At 39.4% G+C, this 27535-nt stretch overlaps 1 protein-coding gene and 2 long non-coding RNA genes across 4 annotated transcripts in view; 1 reads left to right on the plus strand and 2 right to left on the minus strand.

Moving 5' to 3' along the window:
- Nucleotides 1–27535, plus strand: part of LOC136259110 (uncharacterized) — a 294792-nt gene that overhangs the window by 56284 nt on the left and 210973 nt on the right. For both annotated transcript variants that reach the window (XM_066052532.1, XM_066052533.1), the window contains exon 2: nucleotides 15241–15360. In XM_066052532.1, the coding sequence (XP_065908604.1) occupies nucleotides 15241–15360 (120 nt within the window). The remainder of the gene's footprint in view (nucleotides 1–15240; nucleotides 15361–27535) is intronic.
- LOC136259130 (uncharacterized) lies at nucleotides 22618–22883 on the minus strand. Its single transcript, XR_010703216.1, has 2 exons — nucleotides 22816–22883; nucleotides 22618–22756 (listed from the first exon to the last, which is right to left on the minus strand). It is a non-coding gene; the product is annotated as an uncharacterized lncRNA (long non-coding RNA).
- On the minus strand, nucleotides 23270–24381 carry LOC136259135 (uncharacterized). Its single transcript, XR_010703221.1, has 3 exons — nucleotides 23896–24381; nucleotides 23574–23638; nucleotides 23270–23391 (listed from the first exon to the last, which is right to left on the minus strand). It is a non-coding gene; the product is annotated as an uncharacterized lncRNA (long non-coding RNA).

Genomic DNA, 27535 nt, shown 5'->3' on the forward strand with positions numbered 1-27535 from the left:
TTGCCCCCCAAACCTGACAGAGAAGTATCCGACAGTATTGTGATTTGCTCCGTATATTGGAGCAGTGTCCAGCCATTCCAAGGTGTCAAATGCCCTACCACCAGGCTAATTCCTCTTGTGCTGGGTGTGATATGGTCATCATTGCATCATACTTCTGACCGCTTCTGCTGAGGACTCTGCGCAGGTTTCCCTGCAGGTGCTGGTAAAACAGTAGTGCAGGAAATATTGTTTGAGAGTCTGCACTCAGTTTACCCAGGAATTGAGACACAGTACAAGCCTGTACTTGTGTTGACTGCTGTAGTTGTATAGGGTAAGTTTTTTGTAGCTGAACTCTCTACAGGATGGTTTCATTGTAGCTTAACTCTGTACAGGGTGGTCTGTTACTGGGTGATTTTTTGTAGCTGGACTCTCTATAGGGTGACTTGTTTGTAGCTGACTCTCTGCAGGGTGAATTTTAGTAGCTGAGATCTCTACAGTGTGACTTGTTTGTAGTCTACTGGGTTACTTGTTTTGTAGCTGATATCTCTTTAAGGTAGCTTGTTTGTAGCCGAACTCTCTACTGGGTAGTTTCTTTGCAGCTGATCTTTCTATAGGGAGGTTTCTTCTAGCTGATCTCTCTACAGATTGACTTGTTTGTAGCTGATCTCTCTACTGGGTGATTTGTTTGCAGCTGAGCACTCTACATGGTTATTTGGTTCTAGCTGATCTCTTTCTACAGGGTGACATATTGCTAGTTGATGTCTCTACAGTGTAACCTTTTCTAGTTGATCTCTCTGCAGTGTGACTTGTTTGTAACTAATCTCTATAATTAAGGTGGTAGCTGAATTTTACAGGGTAACTTGTTTCTAGCTAAACTTTGTACATGGTGACAGTTTCTAGCTGATCTTTGTACAGAGTGACTTGTTTCTAGCTGATCTACTAGGGTAATTTGTTTGTAGCTGAATTCTTTACAGGGTGATTTCTTAGTGGCTGAATGTTCTAGGGTGGCTTGTTTGTAGCTGAACGCGATCTATACAGGGTTACTTGTTTGTAGCTGATCTTTATACAGGCTGAGTTATTTCTATCTGATATCACTAGGTGATTTGTTAGCAGGTGAATTCTTTAGAGGGTAACTTGTTTATAGCTGATCTCTCTGCAGGGTGAGTTTTTCTAGCTGAGCTTTCTAAAGGGTGATTTAATTGCTTGTAGCTGAACTCTGTGCAAGATAATTTGTTTGTGACTGAACTCTCTACAGGGTGAATTGGTTTCAAGCTTATCTCCCTACAGGGTGACTTGTAATGGTCTGAATCTTTAGAGTAATTTATTTGTAGTTAATCTTTGGAGTGAATTATTTTTAATGAGCCCTTTTCTGTTTCACCTTATTGGTAGCTAGGTTATGTAATAATTTAAAGTCTCCAGTTCTTGTTAGGTTAGGTAATCCAAAGGCTACAGCACATGTTGCTGTCAGACCTTCAGTACTGGTCACTGTAAAGTTCTAATTATTAGGCTTGAGCCAATTATACTTTGAAAATTTCCTATTATGCTTTTGAGCAGTGTTCACAAATTCAGCCTATTATGCTCAAAATTATGCTGTCAAAATCAAGATTATGCTCGAGAGCTGACTGCTTTATTAGAGTATATCTGCATTTCCTGATTGCTGTATTAGAGTAAGTGACTGCTCTTTTAGAGTATCTCAATTTTATTTCCATGATGTGTGAATAATCAGTCAAGAAATAGTAAAAATAACTTAATTTCAAAACGAAGTAGGGATCTATGCATTAAAAAGTAATGAAACAAGAGATGAATGATGGTATTACAGTATAGCTCGGTGGGAAAGTCCCTACTTTGGCATTGAACAAAATTATAGCTAATGTGCCAAAGTAGGGATTTTCCCATCAAGCTATGCTGTAATAACATCATTCATCTCTTGTTGCACTACTTTTCATTGCATAGATTCCGAGAGAGAACCATCATTAGTAATAAGATGCAGGGGTGAATCCAGACTTATAGAAAGGGGGGGTCAAAAATGAACTGAGGCACTACATTGTCTCTGGCTTGATAAGGTGAGACCAAAAAAAAAAAGAAAAAAGGTCACAGCCAGCTGACAATAGCTGCCCACCTCACCAACCACACATTTATAGCTGATAAAGTACATAAAAATCCTTAAATAGCTCACTACACACTGTTCTACAACTGCGACTGCTTTATTAGAGTGACTGCTCTATTAGAGTATCTCGATCTTGATATACTAAAAATTTTTGGAGGGGTCAAGAGCCCCCTTTGACCCCCCCCTGTATCCACCCCTGAGATGATATATACAATACATTATTAAACCTCGGTCTGGTGCGATCACAGTCAGATAAAGCAAAATGAGATCGTGTGGGCACGGCAAGGAGTGTGTACATGTAAAAAAGACTAACAACAACATCAACAACAATAATTGCAAGACAGAATTAAGAGCTCGGTTGACCAGTCACTACAATTCCTGGCCAAGAAAATCTTTTGTGAACATGTCATACATTGACGAGCAGCATTGTGAGGATCTGTTCGATGGAAGATATGCTTCATTTTGAAATTAAAATTTTTAAAATACTAAGTTGTTTAGTTTTTTTTGTTGTTGTAGCACAGCTAGCTAGTTACAGCTTATACTGTGCCAATATTGGAAGCACACAGGCCTGTAGTAACGTGCATAGCTTACCTTTGATCGTAGTAGCAGTGGCGCTCAGATCTATGACCTGTCTCAATACCCGTTCTATTCACCTCAGCTGGAAGTTGTTTGAATGAACAGGCCCTTTCAGTTGTTTGGACCTTAGTCTCGACTAACAGGATGAAGTAATACAATTTCCAGTAGAGTACTATCTATACTATCCAATCACATAAATCACTCGCTGATCTTGCTATCCGGCACTGAGTGGCTGAGTCAGTGTGGTCAGAGGAACAAGCCGTCAAGTATCAGTCCATCTCAAATTATTTTTGTGATTGAATTCCAGGTGTTGGAAAAAGTCGAAGTGACAACTCAGCAGCCTTAATGTTTCACGTGCAACACTTGGAATTATAAGCTCCCCGCTCTTTCAGCAGTATAAGTGCTTTCTGAAATAATGTTGTGGTGTCTACAGAAAAGTGTTGATATGGAAATTAATGCCTTGGTATGGTTTTGATCCTTGACTGAAGAAGACAACCAACCTGATTGAAGATAAAAGGAAAGCCAAGGAGCACAGGGCTTACACTCGTTGGAATCCCAAAAGGAACATCTCACCAGTGAGTTTGTTGTTGTGGTGCATTCATCGGTAAGTTATTTTAATGCTTTATTTCATGTTAGATAGACAAATATTATTCTGTAAAGGTGATTTTCGTGGCACAAGATGTCTCTAGGATGATTTTTAAAGGCGGTGTTTTAGGCGGTGCACGTCACTTTTGATGCAAATCCTACTTAGACAGTACTACTGTACTGTTTGATAACACTACAGTGTATTTGATATGAAATGCAGTAATAATGCGCAGTGTGTTCATGTTGTGCAGTATCTTTGGCGTACGCATTTAATTAAAATTCTTGATAATCGTTCTATTATACTGGCATTATGCTTGATGCTTTTGCTAGCCTATTATGTTTGAAAATATGCCAGCAAAATTGGCACAAGTCTGTTAATTATATAACTAAGTACTAAAAATAATAAAGTTGCATCACGTATGCTCAATCATCCTTCATTTTCATACACACAACTATGCTATCTTCATTGATATTAAGAAAGCCTTTCTCCATATCCACCCTAATGAGATAGTTTATGACTAAACGGTAAAGTATAGAAACATGCACTCACTGGTATTCACATCAACAATAGCAAAAGGGAAAAACAAAGGAAAGAATTAACTCACTGTGCCACAGTTAAAATAGAAGGTTTTCCATATGATGCCTTCCTAAGTGTACTAGCAACCAGTTCAAGTACTTGGTAACCACTTACGGGGTGCACATGACCATAAATGTAATGCTCAGGTAAGTGGGACATGGCCATCTGCTGTTTATAAGGTATGTTTTTGTTGAGATAATTAGCGTTCTATACACCGTTTTGCTAGTCATGTTGACTTTAGGAGGGTGTGGCCCATCATTGAAACCATATAATGTAGGCCTTTGTATGTGCTGAAACAGTCATTAAACCAGGTGCGCGTATCCACAGCCGGCCAAAGGCTGGATTTGGGCATGCACCTGGATTACTGAAATTGTTTTCGTAAAAGTGTGTGTGTATCTATCTATCTATCTATCTATCTATCTATCTATCTATCTATCTATCTAATCTATCCTGTAGAGAGATCAGCTAGAAGAAGTTACCTTGTAGAGAGTTCAGTTACAAAGAAACAATCATGCAAAGAGTTTAGCTGCAAACAAATCACCCAGTAGAAAGTTCCGCTATGAACAGATCACACTGTAGAGAGTTCAGTTAGAAACAAATCATCCTGTAGATAGATCAGCTAGAAGAAGTCACTTTGTAGAGAGTTCAGCTACAAAGAAACCACCATGTAAGAGAGTTCAGCTGCAAACAAATCACCTGTAGAGAGCTCAGCTAGGAACAAGTCACCCTGTACAGAGATCAGCTAGAAACAAGTCATCCTGTAGAGAGTTCAGCTAGAAGAAGTTACATTGTAGAGAGTTCAGCTACAAAGAAACTGCCTTGTAGAGAGTTCAGCTGCAAACAAATCACCCTGCAGAGAATTCAGCTACAAACAAATTACCCTGTAGAAAGATCAGCTAGAAGAAGTTACCTTGTAGAGAGTTCAGCTACAAACAAATCACCCTGTAGAGAGTTCAGCTAGAAACAAGTCACCCTGTAGAGAGATCAGCTAGAAACAAGCCACCTGTAGAGAGTTCAGCTAGAAGAAGTTACATTGTAGAGAGTTCAGCAGTTCAGCTGCAAACAAATCGCCCTGTAGAGAATTCAGCTACAAACAAATCACCCCGTAGAAAGATCAGCTAGAAGAAGTTACCTTGTAGAGAGTTCAGCTATACAAACAAATCACCCTGTAGAGAGTTCAGCTACAAACAAGTCATCTGGTAGAGAGATCAGCTAGAAGGATCACCTTGCAGAGAGGTCAGCTACAAAGAAATCACCCTGCTTCATCTTTTCTTCTTCCTGTAGTAAAGAAAAAATGATAGGTTAAAAAGCCTTTGGGGTATACAAATACAAAAAGAAGTGAAATCTAATCCCAAACAGCCAAGCTGCAAAAAAGAGTGCGACCCTGAGAAAGGTTATGGTGAAAAAAGATGTGAAATCCAAGGTGGCGGCCAAGAAATGGCTGTGATGGTAGGTTAATGGTAAAAATTTTAATAACAGCAATTCAGGTGAATTTGGTGCTGCTTGATCTTGGCACAAAATTCACCTGAATTGTCGTTATTAAACTTTTTACCATTAACCTACCATCACAGCCATTTCTTGGCCACCACCTAGGATTCCACATCTTTTTTCACCATAGCCTTTCTCAGGGCCGCATTCTTTTTTTACAGCTTGGCTGTTTTATTATATCACGTATGTTATGTAAAATAAAATCCTATTTATAGCTTTATAAGTAAGCTGCACTGCCTCATGAACATTGTGACTGCTTTATTAGAGTAATTGACTGCTCTATTAGAGTATCTTGATCTTGTATGCAGTTTCTTGAAGGAGGGGGAGGGGCATTTGCCCCAAATTCCCCATCCTGGATCCGCCATTGATGTACTTGGTTGTGTGTACTTACCCAAACTTTTCCATTAGCAAAATGTTTTAGAGAGCCATGCCTATAATCTAAAGGCAGTATATGAAATATCTACAGGCAGAAAATATTATGAATTTTATGTGGAAATGTCTCCAAATTGTAGTATTTTAGCATCTATTTTTCAAAAATTTCCTTGGGGGAGGGGGCATGCCCCAAGACCCCCCCCAGTTCCAGCATGCCTTTGCACACCTCTACCCAAGAGATTAGTACCTTGAGCTAGCCCCCCTTTATAAATCCTAGATCCGCCCCTGCCACCCTGACCCCTCCTTCATCACACAACATGCTTTTCAAAGACATCACTTGCCTGTTCAAAACTGTGGTAGCAACAATTACCTCCTCCTCACATGCAGAAACTAAAGGCCAACATACTATTTGATGAATGGTCTCAACGTTCCTTCCTGACCCAAGAATTGGCAGATTTTTTTGTCACTGAAGCCTTACAGAAGAAGGAAAACAGTTCTCTTGTTGCATTTAGTGCGAGTCAATCACATCACAAAGAGCATGCATGGCAGTTGCAACTGTGTATGCCAAGACGCAATCCAAGGAACACATACAGTACCTTTATCAGTACTTACCGTTCCTACCATTGCTGTCCCACTGAAGATAAGTGCTACCTCCAGAGTCAGAGCACTACCATAGCTGCATGGATTACAGTTAGCCCACCCTGTCAACACAGATATAGACTTCAATATCTCCCTCCTCATAGGGGCTGACCACTACTGGGACATAGTGGAAGACCACATCATTAGAGGGGACGGTCCAACTGCTACTAGTTCTAAGATTGGCTACCTGCTTTCAGGACCAGTTTCACATACACACTCTCTCAATATCGTAACAAGTGCCCTTCACATATCCAGCTAGCACAATGAAGATCACACCATCCAGAAATTTTACAACCATGAGACAACTGGAATAGCAGTAGAGAACAACTCAGACAAACAGTTTTTACAAGAATACTTGCAGACATGTATCACTTGTCTACTTGATGGTTCATACTACACCAGATTCCCCTGGAAAGAGAGCCGTCCACCACTGTCAACTAACTCCAATGTATGCAGGAGAACCCGTTCATTGGCTCATCGTCCTTCACAAACACCAAGTCTCCTACAAAAATACAACAACGTTATCTGTGATCAACTCAACAGGGGTTTTATTAAAGAGTGTACACACCTGGCCTGACCCATTTTATTCCTCACCACTGCATCAAAAAGAACTCAATCACAACACCAATCCATATTGTATATGATTGCAGCTGCTGTCAATCAACCTCCTTGAATGATTGTTTACTCACCGGTCCTCACTTTTTAAATGACCTATATATGTGACCGGATTTGCGAAAAGGGGTCTTCCACACACATATAATTTACTAACTTTGGCGACTCATAACTTCAGATCAGTATAAGCTATTGACTTGAAATGTGGTCAGTGATAAGTGCCAACATTGGTTAATGGACGATGAAAGTTTCAGCTTTGTACATTGTTTAAAATCTAAGTTATGGTCTTTCAAGATCATAGAATTGGATGTGTGGAAGACCCCTTTTTGCAAATCCGGTCACATATGCTCAATCATCCTTCGTTTTCATACACACAACTATGCTATCTTCACTGATATTGAGAAAGCCTTTTTCCATATCCACTCTAATGAGATTGACAGAAATTACACCTGCTTCTTTTGGCCAGTGTTGGGCCGCTACTTTTAAAAAGTAGCTAGTATATTACTTGTTACTCGTTACTGCCACTGAGATGAAATGTGTTACAGTTATATATTACTTCAGTTTTAAAGTAACTAGTATTATGTTATATTACATATTACACAATGTATAAAGATACTTTGTTAGGTAGTAATATTACGCTAGTTAAGTAACGTACTTCGTAGGTAAAATTATTGCAGTAACGCGCTAGTTAAATAACGCATTAGTACTTCGTTAAGCAATAATATTACAGTAACGCGCTGATTAAGTAATGCATTAGTACTTCATTAGGTAATAATAATTATTACAGTAACGAGTAGTAATGCGCTACTTTAATAACGCATTACTTATGTAAACTAACTATCCGTTAGACATTATTAGCTTTGGGAATGTAGCACATTATGTTACTTTGTTACTGCATTAAATAATAATATTATGTAACACGTTACAAAAGTAGTGCGTTGCACCCAACACTGTTTTGGCTCAGTGATGCTACAGATCCCAACAGTGAGCTCATCATGTACTGCTTCAAGACAGTACTCTTCGGAGCTGTAAGTTCACTAAGCCTCAGGGAATTATGATCCAAATTTTCATCATTATTCTATTCTGAATTTCTCCAAAAAAGTTATCATTATGCTCTTATTATTCCCAAAATGTACTCATTATTCTCAAAATTATTCCCAATTTTTATAAAACAATGTTCAACTTTTTGCAATTTATAAGGATTTTGGCACAGTAATTATGTTGTCTATTAGACAGGAAAGTTAGATAAGATGTTTAGTCACTTTTGCAATACAGTAAAGATTATTCCACCGACTGTTCTATTAGAGTATGTGACTGCTCTATTAGAGTATCTCGATCTCAACTTATGTGAAACCACATTATTATGCCAATTATGTTCTTAAATCACTTCTAAATTCCAGAATAATTCCCTATTCTTTTACCCCATCATTATGCTCAAAATTATGCAGGCATAATTCCCGGACCCTTAAAGTTCACCATTTATGTTCTATGCTGCACTGTACCATCATTTACAACACTATAACACACCACTCTCACAAGACATCCAAGCCAATTGATATGTTGATAACATTGTATCAGGGTGTGAGACAGAATTGGCTGCAACCCAGTACTACAAACAGGCTAGAGTCATTATGTCAGAGGCTAAATTTAACTTTAGATCATGGGTATCGAACAGTTCACAACTTAGTTTGATAACATGTAAAGAAAACACTACTGATTCTACTGTACCTGCTAATGTCCTCGGCGTCCACTGACATACTGACACAGACAAACTATCACTCATACTCAAGAATACAACTTTGTCTACTGTAATTACTAAGCGTGAAGTCCTCCAAGATTCATCAAAAGTGTTTGACCCAGTTGGACTAGCAGCTCCAGTTACCATCCGTTTCAAGTTTCTAATGCAAACCCTCTTGCTAAAACACGTGGTATGGGATGAACCACTTGAACCCGAGCTCTGTGAGCAATGGCAATCTATAGTCATAGACATCAAGCAATTACCACAGTTTAACACCAATAGATGCTACTTTACCATCACTTATAAGAAAAACAATGTACAACTTCATGTAGTTGCTGATGCCAGCACCAAGGCCTATGGTACTGTAGCATTTCTCAATCTACAACAGGAGTCTTCATTTGTTATGGTGAAACCCATGTTGCTCCACTCAAGCATCCAAAAAATCACTTGGAGCTCATGGCTGCATTGACAGCTACACATCTGGCCAAATTCATCATTGATTCTTACAACTGCACAACACCTCTGCTTTTATGTGGACTGACAGCAAGATTGTGTTATACTGGATCCATAGCAAGAAGACCCTTCCATAGTTGGTTTCTTCCCGAGTAAGTGAGATTCACAATGCACTGCCATCAGCTTCCTGGAGATTTTGCTCAACCAATGACAACCCAGCAGACCTTCTGACAAGAGGTATTACTTATGACCACCTACAGTCTTCCTTGATGTGGCTAAAGGGCCCACCTTGGTTACTGTCTGATAACCTTGGCCAGAATGGAAACCTACTGAAGCCCTTTAGCTACAAGTTTCATTAGCGGAAACAGAAGAGACTGCTCAACGAGAAACACAAAGTACTACCTCTGTGGAAGACACTGGCCTTCACTGTATAGCTAAAGGGCTTCAGTAGGTTCCCACTCTGCATGGCCAAAGGTTATCAGACAGTTTCTCACGAATCTTAAAATATATGCAGTAACATTGAAGAGTCGTGATAGGCTTTGGTATGCTGAAACATCAAGAATATACTGCAGCCTATCACGACTCCTCAATGTTACTGCATATATTTTAAGATTCGTTGGAAACATAAGAAAGCCATCCATCAATTACTCAGGTCCTATCTCCCCTGCAGAGCGTACACAAGCTAACTTGAAATGGATCCAAACTGCACAGCAGCAATCATTCCCTGCCGAAATCCAGAACATCAGTTCTGAATCAAGTCGATTACCTTTAGTTCATCAGCTCCGTTTATTCATAGACAAAGGTGGACTCATTCGTTGTGGTGGGAGGATTCCTAATTCCCCAGTCTCTGAACTGGTGAAATTTCCTTACTTGCTACCAGCCAAAAGCCCATTCACCAGCATCATTGTCTATGCAGTCCATGAGAAATATCTACATGCTGGATTGACCTCTGCATTGACAGCCATCAAACAGAGCTACTGGATTTCTGGTGCAAGACAGTTGATACGGAACCTTCTTAGACATTGTGTGGTCTGCAGGAAGACTGAAGTAAAGCCATATCAAACACCAGACCCACCTCCCCTTGTCAAGTGTGTAGTTCAAGAGACGCAGCACTTTGAAGTGGCTGGTGTGGATTTCACTGGTGCCTTATATGTGAGAGACATAGGTAAAGAGAGTAAAGGGTATGTGTACCTCTTTACTTGCATGGTCACCAGAGCCGTGCATCTTGAGATAATAACTTACCTCATCACCGAGAACTTCCTACAAGCCTTCAGGAGATTTACAGTTCCAAGTCTTTGCCAAAGTTTCTGTTATCGGACAATGCGTCCACTTATGTAGCAGAATTCAACAAGCTATTCAGTTGCAAGATCTTACTAGATGCTTTAAGTCGGAAGGGAGTTACATGGAAGTTCATCCTGAAGCATGCCCCCTTGTGTGGGGATTTTGGGAGCGGCTTGTTGGATTAAACAAGGCTTCCCTTAAGAAGGTATTCGGAAGATTTTATGTGAGTCTACTTGATCTACAAACAATAATCATAGAAATCAAAGCTATTCTCAATGACTGTCCTTTAACGTACGTCTCCCCTGACCTCAAGGACCCAGAACCGCTCACTCCAACATACTTGCTGTATGGTAGGAGGATTGTTTCTCTCCCACACCTAATAACCAAAGGAGATAAGATTACTGACCCTGATTACGGCTCTGACTCTGAAGTGAAAGGGAGAGCAAGAACCATAACAGTGTTGTTGAACAACTTGTAGAGAAGATGGGGGACAGAGTACCTTACATCCCTCAGGGAATTTCATTGTGCAACAGGGCCAGACAGTCAAGAAGGATGAAATTGTTTTAGTCCATGATGACACAGAGCCAATTGGAAACTCGCAGTGATTGAGGATGTCATTACTGGACATGATGGACTCATCAGAGCCGTTAACATTCGCACAAACAGTGGCAGGAGGACGAACAGGCCTATAAGCAGACTTTACCCACTCGAGATAACAAATAAGACCAATGCAGAACCTGTTAACTCAGATGCTACAGACACCCAGAACAAGTTAGATTTTGAGAGCAATCAGCGGAATACATCACAGCCACAGGACATCCACCTCACTAGACAAGCAGCTATGAAGGCCCATGCAAGAGTAGCTGAATGGACCAGTGTCTTGTGTGGCCCCCTGGAGGATGTCGATGATTATTTGTAACATTATACATTAATATTATGTAGTTGTAGTTTATGATCATATCAATAATAATGACAGTGTTGCATATGTATCCGTGGAGATCGTGGTGAACAGTGAACGAACCGAGCTATACTAATCAACAGTCTCCCACAATTATGCCGAAGCTGTCTAGAAACACTTCTTGGTGTTCCTTGAGAGCATCTAGTTCAGCTTGAGTTGTGTTAATTGACTGTACTGGGACCCCTGTAATGATTTTCCAGTCCAGCTGTATTTTTCGTAATCAATCTCATTCCAACACACAGAGCCCTGCTCCCTTAGTAATGTATGCCATGAGTGTGTGTTTCTATCCTTATATATATTCAGCACACAATCGTATCTCCCTAAGTAGTGAGTACGTAACACAACAATACTGGGTCTAACTTGTTTATTTGGTAACCTTTTGTGAAGTTGCTGCTCAGACACAATTGTGACTAAATTTTAGAAAATCACCCATATGGGTGCACCTAGAACTTTCATGTTTAGTGAGTTGCTATTAAGAGCAGGACACAGTTTAAAAAACATATTTCTGGTAATTGAAGGAATCGATAATGGGTTACAATCATCAACAAGTAGATTTGCACTATAAAGCCTTTTATTTGATCATTAAACATTTTAGCTGTCAGATGTGCCCATATAGTTGATTTTCTAAAATTCAGTCACACTCACAATTGATACTGCCACACCTGTGTCAACTTCCATTTCCAATGGCATTGTATCTATACACGATTTGACTGACATTGCTGTTAGTAGTTGAAGTTCTGCCAATGGTGAAGACACCAATTTCATTGTCAACTGTCTCCCGTCTTTGGTCTACATCTATCCAATGCTCCTCTTCTTGATCAAGATCCACCCAATGCCCCACCTTGCTTTGCTGGTACTGCTTGTGACTCTTACTAGGTTGTCTGGTGCTCCTACATACCTTCCTTTTGTGACCTTTCAAACCAGAGCCATGACAAATGGACTGTTTGAACATGCAGCTGTCTGCCTTGTTATTAGTCTGACCACAATGATAGCAAGCCTCCCTTTTGGCTGGAGTACGGTAAATTGGAGCTTTAGATTACTGTTGTGCATCCTTTGATGCTGTTTCCACGCTCTGAGTTATTTCTATGGTTTTCATGAATGTTAGTTTCTGTTTTGTGAACAACTGCTTCCTAGTGCTTTCAGCACAATCCAATCACAAAACAATCATGCAGCAATTTGTACAGAAAATTGGTCAAACTTGCACTTCCTAGTGAGCTGTCGAAGTTCTGCGACACAGTCACTAATCGTCTCATCCACTCCTTGGTTGTGTTGATGAAGCGGTAGCGCTTGGAAAGCACTAGCGAAAGTGGTTCATAGTGGCTCTTCAACAAAGCCACAACATCGATGTATTTCAAATGCTTCGGAGCTGTGGAAGCAGACAGACTTATTAAAAATCCATATGGCTTTGAGCCAATGGTACTGAGCAGGGTTGTATTACAACATGGCTGCCAATCACTACTTGTGCATGTGCAAAATTACATGATCATAATAAACCCCCCCCCCCCCACCCCTACATTTCATCATCTTAGTTCTCCATCCCACCCTCTTAGCTATAGATGTAGTGGTATAATTGTGGCAAGAAATTGCCAGTATCTTACCCCTCTCATATGTGGTAGTAGAAAGGTACTAAAATGACTGAGAGTTATCGTTGTGGACCCTTACTTGGTATAGTAGGATGTTTCTGCAGTGACCAGGGTATAATTTATTGTTGTCCTCTGTCCTTTCCTACAGGAAGACATGAAGGTACTAAAGTGTGGTCAGTGTGGAGTCCCTATCGGGTATATTAGGGTGTTTCTATGATGATCAGGATATACTGTCTTCCATCAGTGCAGTGCTTCCAATGGTGTCAGGAGTTATTCTGTGGTTGGTATATTGTCCATTCCTCAGAATGAGACAGTACATTTGAGGTTTAATTAAGCAGCTGTTTGCCTCTAAGTTGGTCTATTTTTGGCATAAATGAAACATAAATCCCCAAAATAGCCTGTTTTTCACCCTAAGCATTATGTTCCTTTTTGGTGGGTAGGCAGTTTACCCCTACTCATCTGATTCAATAGGCCCCCTGCAGCTGGAACCTCCTGTACACCTACCATACCCACACCCAATCATTCCTCCAGAATCTACCCTGTGTCCAGGCACTGTGTGGTAGAGGAGAGTATACAGCATAATTCATATACAAATACCCCCTATATTTATTCCATCTATGTTTTGGTGTTGGAACTAATTTTACCTATGCTCATACAGAATCAGACCTCAGGCCCCTGTACTGACTAGCATTGGAATAATGTATAGGTTTGTGGTTCGTTTCCTCTCATGATCATAGGGTTGAATTAGTTGTTTCAATACTAACTAAAGATGGAGTTTATATAGGTAGTATTGGAGTACTATTATTGCTGTGGTAAAAGCAAGGAATAATATTAATAATAATATTATTGAAGATAGAATGCGCTTAGACTAGAAAACAGATCGTCACTAAACAAAATTTTCCATGATATACTGGATTTCTCTGTTCATCCTGACAAACATAGCTACAGTGTTAAATGGTACCTCCCATTATCAAATTGCTTTAGTCATGGTTGTAAAAGGAATGGAGTGGTCAAACACATGTTGACTTGGGTGATTTCACCCACTGCAGGCTATTAACCTGTGATATGCATAGCAAATCGATGATCAAAAATGAGATTTGCAGTGCTTGAGGTCTTTTCTGCTAGCAGGTTTTAAACTATTTTAAGAACCTGCTAGCAGGTCTTGTAGTGGATTTTAAAGACCTCATTATCTTCCAAAGATCATAGTATTCTATGCATACAATTTTCTAAGTTGTATTTACCCTTATTTACTTGTATTTATTTATATGCCTGTAGAAAAGCTGAATACAGGTCCCAAAGCTGGTATCCCACTATGGGAATCACACAATGATTGCAGGAATTCATGATTTTCTCACAATTGGATATGTTCTATTTTCCCACATTCCTTTTGTATGTAATTCCCACAACAGAAATTATTAATTTTTCCTGTGTAAGATGATTAATCTACTACATGTCAATTTTCAGCTTATCCTTCAGTAGTTTGTTGGGTAGGCATGCCAATAAATTGCTTTTTATTCACAAAACTAGATTGCATGTATGACGGTTGGTGTTTTTACAGCTTTTCTACAGGAATGTAAATAAATACAAGTAAGTAAAGGTAAATACAACTTAGAAAATGGTCTGCATAGAATACTATGATCTTTGGGAGATAATGAGGTCTTTAAAATCCACTACAAGACCTGCTAGCAGGTTCTTAAAATAGTTTAAAACCTGGTAGCAGAAAAGACCACCAAAAGGCACTCCTACTATGGCTACAAACCAATTTTCAACCTGTTGCTGAAGCAGTTTTCCCTTTAGCCATGAAATCACTTATTCATTTACAAACTTCCCTTGTTTCTACTGTAAATGTGCTGAATAACTATTCTATATACTGTCCTCCAAATTTGAAGTAAATTGACTGAAGCATGTATAAGCTATAGTGATATTTTTAAGTGGTGTAAAAAGAAGAAGATAGGAAGAAAATAAAAAAGATGAACTTTAAAGCAATGATGGCTGGTTCAAATTTGCATCCATAGCTATCTCTATAGTTCCTGAGCTAATACTAACCAATTTTGTTGTGGAAACTTTCTTGGGGTGGGATGAAAACTGTGTTTTCTTAAAATACACACTTGTCTGTTGTGTACCCACACTGGCTGTTCTTGGCAACACAACACACTATATCTGTCTTGATGTATGGTTAGTTGATAGTGGAAAAATTGCTATACAGCATAGCCATGTTCTGTACAATTTCACTGATTTGCATGCAGTGCTACCACATAGTGTAATGCATTATGTCTTCATATTGATTTTCAGGGTATGTCGTACAGAGGAGTCTGTCATGGTGACTTACGTGGTTGCAGATGTTGAGTCATATAGACATAGGTACAGTCGTGGTTGTGGATGGAATAACTGGGGCCGATGTCGAGCATATAGGTTAGCCCATTCATTGTATGAACATGGCAAACTGTACATTAAGTATGTATTATGTACCTTAATTAGACATTGTGATTGGTAAACATATTGAGTAACATCCACACACTTATATGTATACTGTATATATACACAGCATATGTAAGGAAACATTTTATTTGAGAGTAGTGATACTAGTATAATGCTGGAACAATAGAAAATTACCAAATGACATGGTAAAATATTTTTTTGAGAATAAAATTTATTTAAATAATCGTTACTATAGTCATGCTGATTTATGCTCATTATATACTTACGTATTAACATGCATAAATGCTCTGCCTGATATAAACTCATAAGCCTGAGGGCTGTTAGGCCCATATGCGTGTGCATTTACCCAGGCAGAATATAAGTGCATGTTGTATAGCTGTTATATATATATACACCACTCTCCTAATAGGTGTGAGGACAGCTGCACCTCTTATGAAGGCCAAGTTTCTAAAATTGATTGTGGGTGACTAAGCCAAATGTTGCAGTGATGTCCCCTCTACTGTGTCTCAGCCATGCCTGTGATATTGCCTGGGAAAATATCTTGCAAGACTTGCAAGATTTGCAGTGCAAGATCTTTGCACTTTTCTTGTATGAAATGTGCACTAATCTTGCAAGCTTGCAAGAATCTTGTACTGAAAATGTCCTTTTTCTTGTAAGAGTATTGGAAATCTTGCAAGATATTTTTCCCTGGGTGTGTTTGACCAAAGCTATACAGTACGCTATGAGCTATAGTACTAACCTGCATTCACTGTTCAACTCTCATCATGTAGTGCTCAGCGTATGTGATCATCTGATTGCCTGTGATTCTCTTGAATGAAAAAAAAATCAGCTAGCTATTAAACAATACTAGTCTAATTCGTACTATCTACACTGACTGAACTTGAATATAATGGCAGGACAAAAACTGGTTGCCACAATCAAATGTAATGGTAAGAATTTTTAGAATATAATATATTTATTGATTCACTGTCAAAGATGGACTACGGTTTAATCTGGGCTCAGATGGCATCAGACTAGTAAGATATATAAGTGCGTTTACATAATTATGTAGACTAGAGTTGTGGCTACCGCATTGGCTTTTTCGATCACCATTGGCTGCTTGGTAAATGTATTGGTGAGATTTTGTCTACTGACGATCAGTGATGTTATGGCCTCACAATCGACTTTTACATGTTAGGCTATAAAAGAATTTGAGTGAACTGAAGAGTGTATTTCTACATATTAGGTGAGGTGTCGTAGTGGTCTAGGCTGCCAGCACTTGTGCAATGCTACACAAAGCCACATACAGTGCAATATATGCATAATATTGCACTGCAGTCAGTACTCATTACAGTCTGCAAAACTGCTACCAGTGCATTATAAATTATAATGCACTTGGTGCAGTTTGTATCAGTGCCATATGTGACTTAGTCTGGAAAAACTGGCCTTGTCTAGGCTTGAGCCAATTATGCTTTGAAAATTTCCTATTATGCATTTGAGCAATGCTCAAAAATCCAGCCTATTATGCTCAAAATTATGCTCTCAAAATCAAGATTATGCTCAAGAGCTGACTGTTTTACTAGAGTATATCAAGACTCATGGTAGTGAGTCGCGCTGCCAAGAAACTACGAAGTGCATGCCCAATTAAAAGATGCGCGGCCACTACTGTGAGTTATTTACGTGTAGGGCTGGTTTCACAATATTAGTCCTAGATTATGCAACATCTCTAATAGATTTGTATTGCGCTATGTGATAAAAAAATCTTTAGGAGTCATCATCATCATCATAGTTTTCTTGCGACCTTGCTAAAATAAAAAAGTAACGATCGCAAAATAGGTGAAACAAGACCGCTAGTGTTGCGTTGTGTACCGGGGACGGTGGTTGGTGAACAGAAAATGTGCTGCTCGCACGAGTTGTATATGAGCCGAGCTACCATGGCCAGAGGTTCTTCGTAGCAGTCCTTCCAGCCTACGGAATCGATCGAGATGGTAGGCGGGAAACAAGGTCGTCATCATAGGAGGTTCATTATAACCGGTGAGGTCGTTCCTTGTGTGACACGTGTTGCATGCGGCGCACTAAATTGAACAAAACTGATCGCACTTTTACAATAAGACGAACGGCTATCGAGGGATACTAGCAGAGTTCTCAGCATGTTCTATAAGAAGTTTAGCATAATTAAAGTGACGCTGCGATGAATTGCTGTACTGGCTTAGTCTTGTCGTTAGCTTTCAAGCTTGTCCTGTAACATTATGTTGTTAGCTTCCAGGCTTGTTTGTTCAAGTTTGTCATAAACCTCTGTTCAAGTGTTGTCAGCTGTTACGCTTGTTTGTTTGGGTTGTTTAATTGTTATCAGGTTGTAATAAGCTTTCACCATTAGCATGTTTATATATGCACAGCTAACATGTGCCTTGATTTGCATGAGGTCTTGCTGTGTTTATTTTATATGCTATGTATGCTACACTGTTGCTCATGCCTTAGTTAAGTGCTAGTGCTGCATGCTGCTATCGCATAAGGCACTGCTGCATGATGATGCCGCATGAATGTTATTGTGCTTTAATAATAATGTGTTATGTCAATGATTTGCCAGCTGTAAGTGCTCCTACTGTTCAGCTTTCATTAGGTCACTGACTAGGCACTACTTATGCTGGATACATATAGGCACTGGCTAGGTTACAGCTAAGGGTCACAGATGGTGTTATCAAGCTTATATCACTGGCAAAAGCAAAATCAAAAACTCGTAATGGATTAATGCTATCGCATTGAGAATGCTGCTGCATAATATGCTGCCATTGCATGATTAAGAGTGCTGCATTGCTGCTGTTGCATAATGAGAGTGCCACTGCATGATATGCTGCTGTTGCATAATGAGAGTGCTGCTGCATAATATGTTGCCATTGCATGATTGAGAGTGCTGTATTGCATGATATGCTGCTGTTACATGTTTGGCTAAGAGAGCTGTCGCATAATGAGAGTGCCGATGCATGATATGCTGCTGTTGCATAATGAGAGTGGTGCTGTCGCATAATTGGCTGAGAATACTGCCGTATAAATGTAGCGCCGGCAAAAAAAAAAAAAGGCGTTCTGATTACACTGTGTTTGTACACTCCTCCATATAGTTTGGTGGCAGCTGAGGGATGAGGATGGGAGGGCAAGTATTTACTGACAAGCTTTCTCCGGTAGCATGCTATACGTAAGGCTTACAACTTTGTATGTTTGATGGCTGGTCACTCGCGAGCTGTTGTAAGTATATGAGGCTATTGTGCTTTTACGCTATGCAAAGTATGTTGCAAGATCACTTAAGAGAGTACTGCTGCATGAATGTTATTGCTGCTACGATTGCACTGAGGGTGCTGCTGCATGAATATTGCTATTGCTGCTGCTATTGCACTGAGGGTACCACTGCATGAATATTGCTATTGCTGCTGCCAATGCACTGAGGGTGCTCCTGCATGAATACTGTATTTACTTGATTAAATGCAACGGTGTTTATTACCTTAGTTCCAAAAATCAATGCGGCGATTATTCAAACTCGACTACCACTCGCTTCTCGTGAACAATGTTTAAGCCATTATTTTCACAATCACTTGTGGGACCATTCAAATGTTGCAACTATTAAAGGGCAGTGTTTAATCAAGTAAGTGCAGTATTGCTGCTGCTGCTATTGCACTGAGGGTGCTGCATGTGTTGCATGAGTATTGCTGCTGCTATTGCACTGAGGGTGTTGCTGCATGAAAATTGCTATTGCACTGAGAGTGCTGCTGCGTGAATGTTATCGCGGCTGCAAGAATGCTATTACTGCTGCTACTGCATGAATATTATTGTTGCTATTGCTCTGATTATTACTGCTTCCGTTAAAGCGTATGTATCCCAGACATCAATTGGTCGATACGCAATACTGCCCAAGTATGGCTACTATGGCATCTAGTGACCCCAACCTGATCCCCTCAGTTGCCCAATTCCATTTGTGGCTGCTGCATGAACATTACTATTGCTGCATGTATATCATGGCCCCAGCACAAAAATAAAATAAACAAATAAATTATCGCCACTTAATGAAACTTTAGTGCGGCCACGTAAATGGGATCACTGCTGTGAGCTTAAGGGTGCCACTATTGCATGATCTGCCGGGAGTGCGGAGACTAGCGGAATATGGTGCGATGCTCTTGCTGCTGCTTGATATGCAACCTCATGATATACCAAAGTACTACTGCATGAATTTTATGGCTCCTGCATGTCTGCTATTACTGTTGCCACTACTATTGAACTACAACTTTGCCGTAAGTAATTTACTTCTACTGTTTCATTGCTAGTATTGCTGCCACAGCATGCATGCTCTTCACTATAGCCTTGCGAGTTATCACTGCTTCTGCAGACAGGCATGTCCTAACTGTTGCTTTCATGTAATACCATGCTTATGTGACTGCTACACTATTTAGGGACCACCTCAGTTGCCTAATCCCACTCTAATCTTACTAGCTCATGCATAATCATTACTGCCACTGACATCCCTTGATTGACCTACCACTAATGTGTAACCACTCTCCAATCCCTTCTACATTAACCCCCCCCCCCCCCCCCCCCACCCCCCCTCACCCCCCACTATATGCTATTAATTATGTACCTAGTGGGTATTTGTATACATCCCTACGGTCAAAAGTGTTTTTTTTTCTTTAGTAATGCTATTATCTCCTTAAGCATGGCAACTCTTAGATGTGCTTGGGTTATTCCATTTCCAGCTTTGCGTACATGAAATTGCCACCAGTTAGTTACATTGCAGTAACTTTCTGTTGTTGAACATGCATATGTGACCACTGCACTTCAGCTGTGTTACTGTGCTCTGCAGGCTTGCTCCATGTCCATGCATATGCAGGTCCATTGGTGGCTACAAGTAGTTAGGAGGTGCGCATATCTACACCAAGGTTGCATGTCCCTTTTCCATGTATATAATAACACTTTACTATAGGGTTTCCTTTCCCTGGTTTAACAGTAGGATAGGTGTCATTGTCTAGGGACCCTTTACAAGCTTTTCCATACCTCTGCAACCTGTCTACCTCAATTAAATATTCGTTTGGTTGCCAATGTAACTTGTAATACCTCCAGTATACACCAACTGTTGCATACCCATATAGCTCAATGGCTGTTGCTTTCGCAAGCATACTTGGGCGTACGCATGTTCATTGTTGGCTGCATGCAGGTAGGTGGCTGGGTCCGTATATCAACATTTACCAGCTTGTTTTGGGGGGTACATACCTCCAATCCTCAGTTGCACTTTTTTCTTCGTCAGTACACAGTGTCTGCGTGCACAAGAGTACTCTTGTACTTTAAACTTGAAAGCATCTGTATACAATATAAACTGCTGCATGTCAAAAATCATTGCAGGCTTTATACTACATAAGTAACCTCTTTAGCTCTAATAGCAAGTTTACTTGTGCTTACCAATGTCTGTATGTATAGTACTTGGCTGTATTCAGATTTGGAATACAACTGTTGCTGCTGCTCGTGGGCTTTCACATTTATGTTCTGCTTACATGCTTGCAAAAATGCGTATCAGTATTTGCGAAGTAACTTAATGCTCACTAATATGTGCATACATTTGTTGCTGCATACAGGTAGGTGACACTCACATGCAATCAATTGGCAGGCCTACTGTGTACATTGCATTCATGTCATATGTATGCACTCCTTTATACTTATGCCATACCTGCACACTCCTTGGTACTCACAGGTTCTCAGGCATTAGTCCCTGCTGGTCCTGCAAAACTCTGCTTAGTAAGATAGTTACTGCTATTGGTACACATACAGGCTCACTTGTGTTCTCATTTGGTATTGTTGTAATTTTCTATATATCATCGGGATGTGTCATATACTTAATGCATACTTGTGCTATGTGTGGTTATCATAACTACAATAATATTACTGTCTACAATAATATTACTGTCTAAGTACTATTGTGATTTTATATGTGGGGTACAGCAAGCTCGGGCAACTGGGGAAATTTGGAGGAATTTGGGTGAATTAGATGCTAGTTATGTAGCTGTAATGCGTTATCAATTGATGCCAATGTTAATGTTAATGACGTAGCTTGGTCTGTCATTCTGGTTGCTAGTGATCAATTGCTGCAATTTGACTTGTCTTAGTGGTTTGCTATCATCACTTGCAAATGCTATGTTCATTCATCTACCCTATTTATGGAAGAACTTACTGCCCGCCCTATGATTTCCTCAGTTGCCCATTATTCATCCAAATTCATCCTCTCTATATCACATATTATATGATCTGTATATAGATATATATATTGTCATGTCATGGATGATCTCATGTAGATATAATCTTACTTGCTATTATGGTATCATTGTATTCTTGTTGCATGATTGTTGAACTTGTGTATTGTCACGTACACTACTGGCTTTGTGGGAAAATGTTATGTGATTAGCATTAGGAAAAAGAGTAGGCAATGTAGAGGTTGGTGCGGTGAAAGGGTGGATAGCTAGGCTAATAAATGTATTATACATATATGAGCACATACGTGTAATTTAATCCTCTATAAATGGTGGCGGTTGCCACTATTCCCAGGGGTGGCCCCCAGCAGCCAACATGTTAATTTCACTTTATTCTCTATCTTATGTTACAACTACCGTCACGTTATACCAGTCAACATAGCCATGTGTGTATAGCCCATCTAGTACTGACATTATCCAATCCTGGTTAGCCTATACGTGTATTTTCTTTAATCAAACCTCTAATCCCTACAATAACTTTTAAAGACACGATGTGGACACAAACTCTAATGCCTGATAAACAAGTTGTGACAGCGTGCTGAACTGTAAGTTCCCTAGGGATGGCATTTTAAGCAGAAATCTTTTAAATTCCATTTAGTGCAACACCCCATGCGAGCGTTTAAAAATTGCTAGTTGTCTTATGGTGTGAAGAACAAAATCACTAGCGAAGGTGCTTTAAGCATACTCTTCAATTCTCTATTTACATGTAATTTTTAATAGATTAACCACAAAGGCCGGTAAGGTGAATACAAAAGGTAACAAGCCTTTAGGGGTTACCACCTCTATGTAGTGTGTACCATGTAGCTTGTGTTGTGGCTTTCATTAAGTATTATGCACACACAAATGGTGCAACAAAATTTTGTAATGGATTGCTCGAATGTGGTTGGTGGTGTTGTGGCTCGAATGTGGTTTGTGGTTTGCCAGTGACCATGTATGAGTTGGACACAACTTACACAATATTCAAATTTCATGATGGCCATGAAAATTTCTTGCCATATGGTAAACATACAACAATGTGTAACAACGTTAATCAACATCACATCAAGACTTGACTAAAAATAGTTCCAACAATAGTGATGATTTCTTGTATGTCAGCATGACGATACTGAGACCTGTAAAAGAATAAGCAGGCACTGAAGTTAACCTTAAATTAAACACTCATGCAACTGACCTGGAACATCGGTCGCAACACCAACAACACTTGTTTCCATATCTGATGACACAATCCAGAGGGCACTGAATTAAAAGAGAATGTACAAAAAATCAATATGCCGGGCTGTATCAATAATAGTATGGATAATCAAAATAAACAAAAATTATATCCCAGGCTAAGTGAATGAATAACATAACTGTTGGGTAAGCATGTCAAACCTGAACATTAGGATATTAGTCAAACAAAAGTACGCTATCACAACTTGATCATAATACAATGTTTGTACCACTGGACTTCACACTGGTTGCCCAAAAATTGTGCCATTCCGGGACAACAGCATAATTATGAAACAAATAGGTACTACAACACAGAAGGCTTACTGTTGCACTGTCTACACTGATATACCATAATTTTAAAACATAACAGGTGGGCATTAAATACAATACACTTAACATCTGAGTACTAGGAAAAAATCACTAACATCACAACATGTAAACTGACCTGGAAATTAACACCCTTGATGCCACTACAGTCTACACTGGATATTTGTTTGAACCCATCAACACTATGCCCGATACATCTGAGTAGACTGACCTGCAAATTTACATCACTAGTATACAGTGATAATTGATAACTACAAAAACAACAATTGCAATAATACAATTCTTCTGTACGTCAACTGACCTGAAATTCATGACACTCGATACCGAGACCCGTAAAAGAATAAGCAGGCACTGAAGTCAACCTTAAATTATTAAACACACATGCAAACTGACCTGGAACATCGGTCGCAACACCAAAGACACCTGTTTCGATATCTGACGAAACAATCCAGCAGGCACTGAATTAAAAAGAGAATGTGCAAAAAATCAATATACCAGGCTGTACCAATAAAGGATGGATAATCAAAATGAACTAAAACATTATATTCCATATGCAGGTTAAGTGAGTAACATAACTAACTGTTGGGTAAGCATGTAAACCAGAACATTAGGTCATTAGTCAAACAAAAGTATGCTATCACAAACTGGTCACTGATAATTGATAACTACAAAAAGAACAATTGCAATAATACAATTCCTCTGAATGTTAACTGACCTGAAATTCATGACACCTGTATCTTTGTTCTTGCATGGTCTCAACTTACATATGTACCATGATCACATTCAAATGCTAGTGGATAAACCAGTATGACCAGATGGCCTGCAAAAACCAACAAGCAGGTGTTAAATACAATACACCTAAAGCCTGGAATATGAAAAATATTATATAAGCATTGTTCCACACTGATATAGTAATAGATTATAGGATGTTGTGGAGCTTGCCTAAATGTGTAAACTTGAATATGAGGACAACTGCATAATCTGGACACTTGGAATTGTCCAATACCTGATGAACAAGTTGGTACTAATGACATTCATTTCAACATTCTATCCCAGCTGGGTGAATCTCTTGTAACTGAGTAAAAAGGTGTTTATTTTCCACCTGCAACCAAAGTTCTACATTTCTGTGGTTGAGTGTACATAAACTGACCTACAAAATCAGTATGCCATAGGGGTATGGAAATGGTTCCTTTCCTTCTGTTGTGACATTACTTACGGCTGACTGGTAAATGATCATCGATGTCCCCATGGACCCCAACAATGAGTATATCAATAACTTCACAAGTTGGAATGAATTTCCTTTCAACATATGTGGTGGAATGAATTTCCTTTCAACATCTGCTGGACAGGTCCAAAAACTACAAACACGGTGAATCAGTGTGTGGTGATGTGACACGTTGCACAAAGTTCACTCCTCGTTTCGTTAGCATTCAAGACCGGCATATATCATAGAGTACCTCAGTATTCTTGACTCTTACTTCTTCAAGCGTTGCTCAAGCGATGTAGTTTCTCACGAGGGGCTTGACTTTCTCATTAGAGTGGAGCCAATTAAAGTACGCCTCACCATCCAGTTACATTCTTAAACCATTCAATTTAAACGTATCACGAGTGTCCACTTAAGGTAATTAGGGACTTTCCACGAGATTTCCCCTAAATAGATCACGTGTTAGTTGTCAATCCGGTGGATTCTGGTGGTATACATGGTTCAACAATGCGGTAAGTGTACTTTAATATAGTATAAGCTGTCAATAATTGTTTGTGCACTGCTAAACTAAGTTATTTTTGTGTGATAAGCGTGCTGGAGGAAGGGTCTGGGGGACGAGACTAATGTTTTGACAGCAGTTGATGATGGCCAGGCAAAGAACTGCGAGAAGAACTACTGTGACAGTGTGATAGTAGGGAAAAATTCCCACCCCTATAGCTCTGCCTAGGGGCATTAACTAGCATTATCTACAGCTACTGTATTGTGTTGCTGATATGTACATCCGGGCCAAGAATAAAGGTGAAAGTGGTAGTAAGGCTCAATCCTATTATTCTGCTGAACAGACAAGGGAGTCTGGGACTCTGGGGGCATGCTCCCTCAGGAAAGTATAAGTACTACAACTTTTTTTGTTTTAATTGCTTCATCAAGTATAAAAATTTCAGTCAAAAGATGATGATCGAGGCTCTGGTCTTATGCACTGGTTGGAGTGGTTGTATCGATACTGCACTGTGACATCCTTGAGGGGTTAGTGCTGGCATTGTCCATGGCAATACTATTTATTATTCCATCTCCCCGAGTCTTGATGATTGAGTCCTCCATTCCTTTCTCTGCTGCTCCAATCCTGAAGTTGTGACCACAGTCAAAAGGTGATGATCGAGGCTCTGGTCTTGCATCTATACTGTACTGCAACACCTTTGAGGGGTTATATAGTACCGGCATTGTCCATCGCAATACTGTTCCATCTCCCATATACAAGTCTTGATGGTTGAGTCCTCTATTCCTGCTCTAATCCTGAAGTTGTGACCAAAATATTAAAAAAATGGTTATAACATGATAAATGATTATGATGATAACAATTACAATTGTATTTATAGCTGTGTAGCAACTGTGAACTAATTAGGCACTTGCAAGTTTAGTTAGGTGTCTGAAGCATTTAACATGCACAGATATGAGATATATTCGTCACATGCAGGCAGTAAAGATAGATTTACTCTAATAGAACAGTCATACTACACCGTAAATTCATACTTCCGAATTTACGGTGTTATGAAACACTCAGTATTATGTATGGATTTTACTGACTCTCCAAGATAATATTCTGCATTAATGTTAATTGCTCATTTCCAAAAAATTACCTTTTAAACCAAATGTAGAGTCTATCACTGACAAAATGAGTGATATCCACCCCCAAAACACCTTCGCTGTAAAAAGGTGCATCCATGAAACTACAAGTACCTGGAACCCAGTGTAAAAAACAAAAGAAAAAACAGCTCAGCTGAAGTGAAAAGTAACTGGTAACTTAAAGAGCTGATATCTGAAGCGGCCAAGAATACAATTACTAAAGTTTAATCCATGCAAGAACACCTTGGCTATAAAACAGGTGTGTACATGAAAGTAACTGGCAACTGAAATGGCTGATATCTGAAGCAGCCAAGAATGAATGGTCATACACAACTAATTCAAAAATTTAACACTGAATCTTCTTTTGCTCACAGGGCTCCAATCAGTATTTGGTTACTGAGTAGACCACCTGTTATGAATTACAATTACAATTACCATCATCAAGTCCTGTCAAATATCACACCAAAGGCTGTAGCAGTGCACAATCAATTCTTGACAGCTTATACTATATTAAAGTACATGTGCCTGCATTGTAGAATCATGACTAAAAACAATTACCACCAGACTGACAATTATCACGTAATATATTTAAGGGAAATCTCTTGGAAAGGCCTTGTAATGCTTCAAATGGACACACGTGGTACGCAGTTTAATTATTGAATGTTAGAATGGCAGTTCATGTCTTGAGAGAGAAATATGAACTATCATATATGGAGTGGTGAAGCATATTTTCCTGAATTCAAAACTAAAGTTGACATTAACAATGCACTGTCTCTAATTTTAGTTCTGTTTTCCCCTCACTTGTAGCCTGAAATTTTTTTGAGCATTTAATGTAATTTGAAACATCAGCGGCTAACGAAAGCAATGGATTTCAAATTTTATTGGCTTCAAGCCTGTGGCATGTGCAGATTGAATGATATGTGCGTGCATGCACATGCATGTGTGTGCATGCATGCTTGCATTGTACTCACTAACTGTATCCATCAGTAGTAAGAATGTGGTTTATTTTTTATCCAGGTTGTTTTGGAGAAAGGTCTGCACCGGAGAACAATAGTGTTTTGTTGTGTCCGTGATCCAGAGTGACTCAGATACTCATTTATTTCTGTTGTTGTTGTTGTTTTACACAAACAGGATGTTTTGTTTAAATGTGAACTGAATGTCATGCCTGTTGTGGAATAGATATCTTGGGTCAAAAGCACTGAAAATAGTGATATGCTGATGTTGAGAGGTGTCGCTGGGCAAAACGGAAATTCCAATAATTGGTGTTGTATTTGTGGGGCATTGCCTAATGCAGAGCTGACCACTGTACAGTTGTGATAATAATAATTTTAATTTGTATCACGTGATCTGTGCAAGCCTTTTTCCTCCATATTACTTTGAGGCTTTTCCCATGTGTTGCTATGCTTGACTGTACTGATAATATGTGGGCTGGTAATAAACAATGTTCAATAAGCGATATCCACAATGACATTTCTTGACGTTGCGTGCATTATCTGCAATGTCACAAAACAAAATGGCCACCATAGTGTGG

This window comes from Dysidea avara, chromosome 6, assembly GCF_963678975.1.
Source record: "Dysidea avara chromosome 6, odDysAvar1.4, whole genome shotgun sequence".
NCBI lineage: Eukaryota > Metazoa > Porifera > Demospongiae > Dictyoceratida > Dysideidae > Dysidea > Dysidea avara.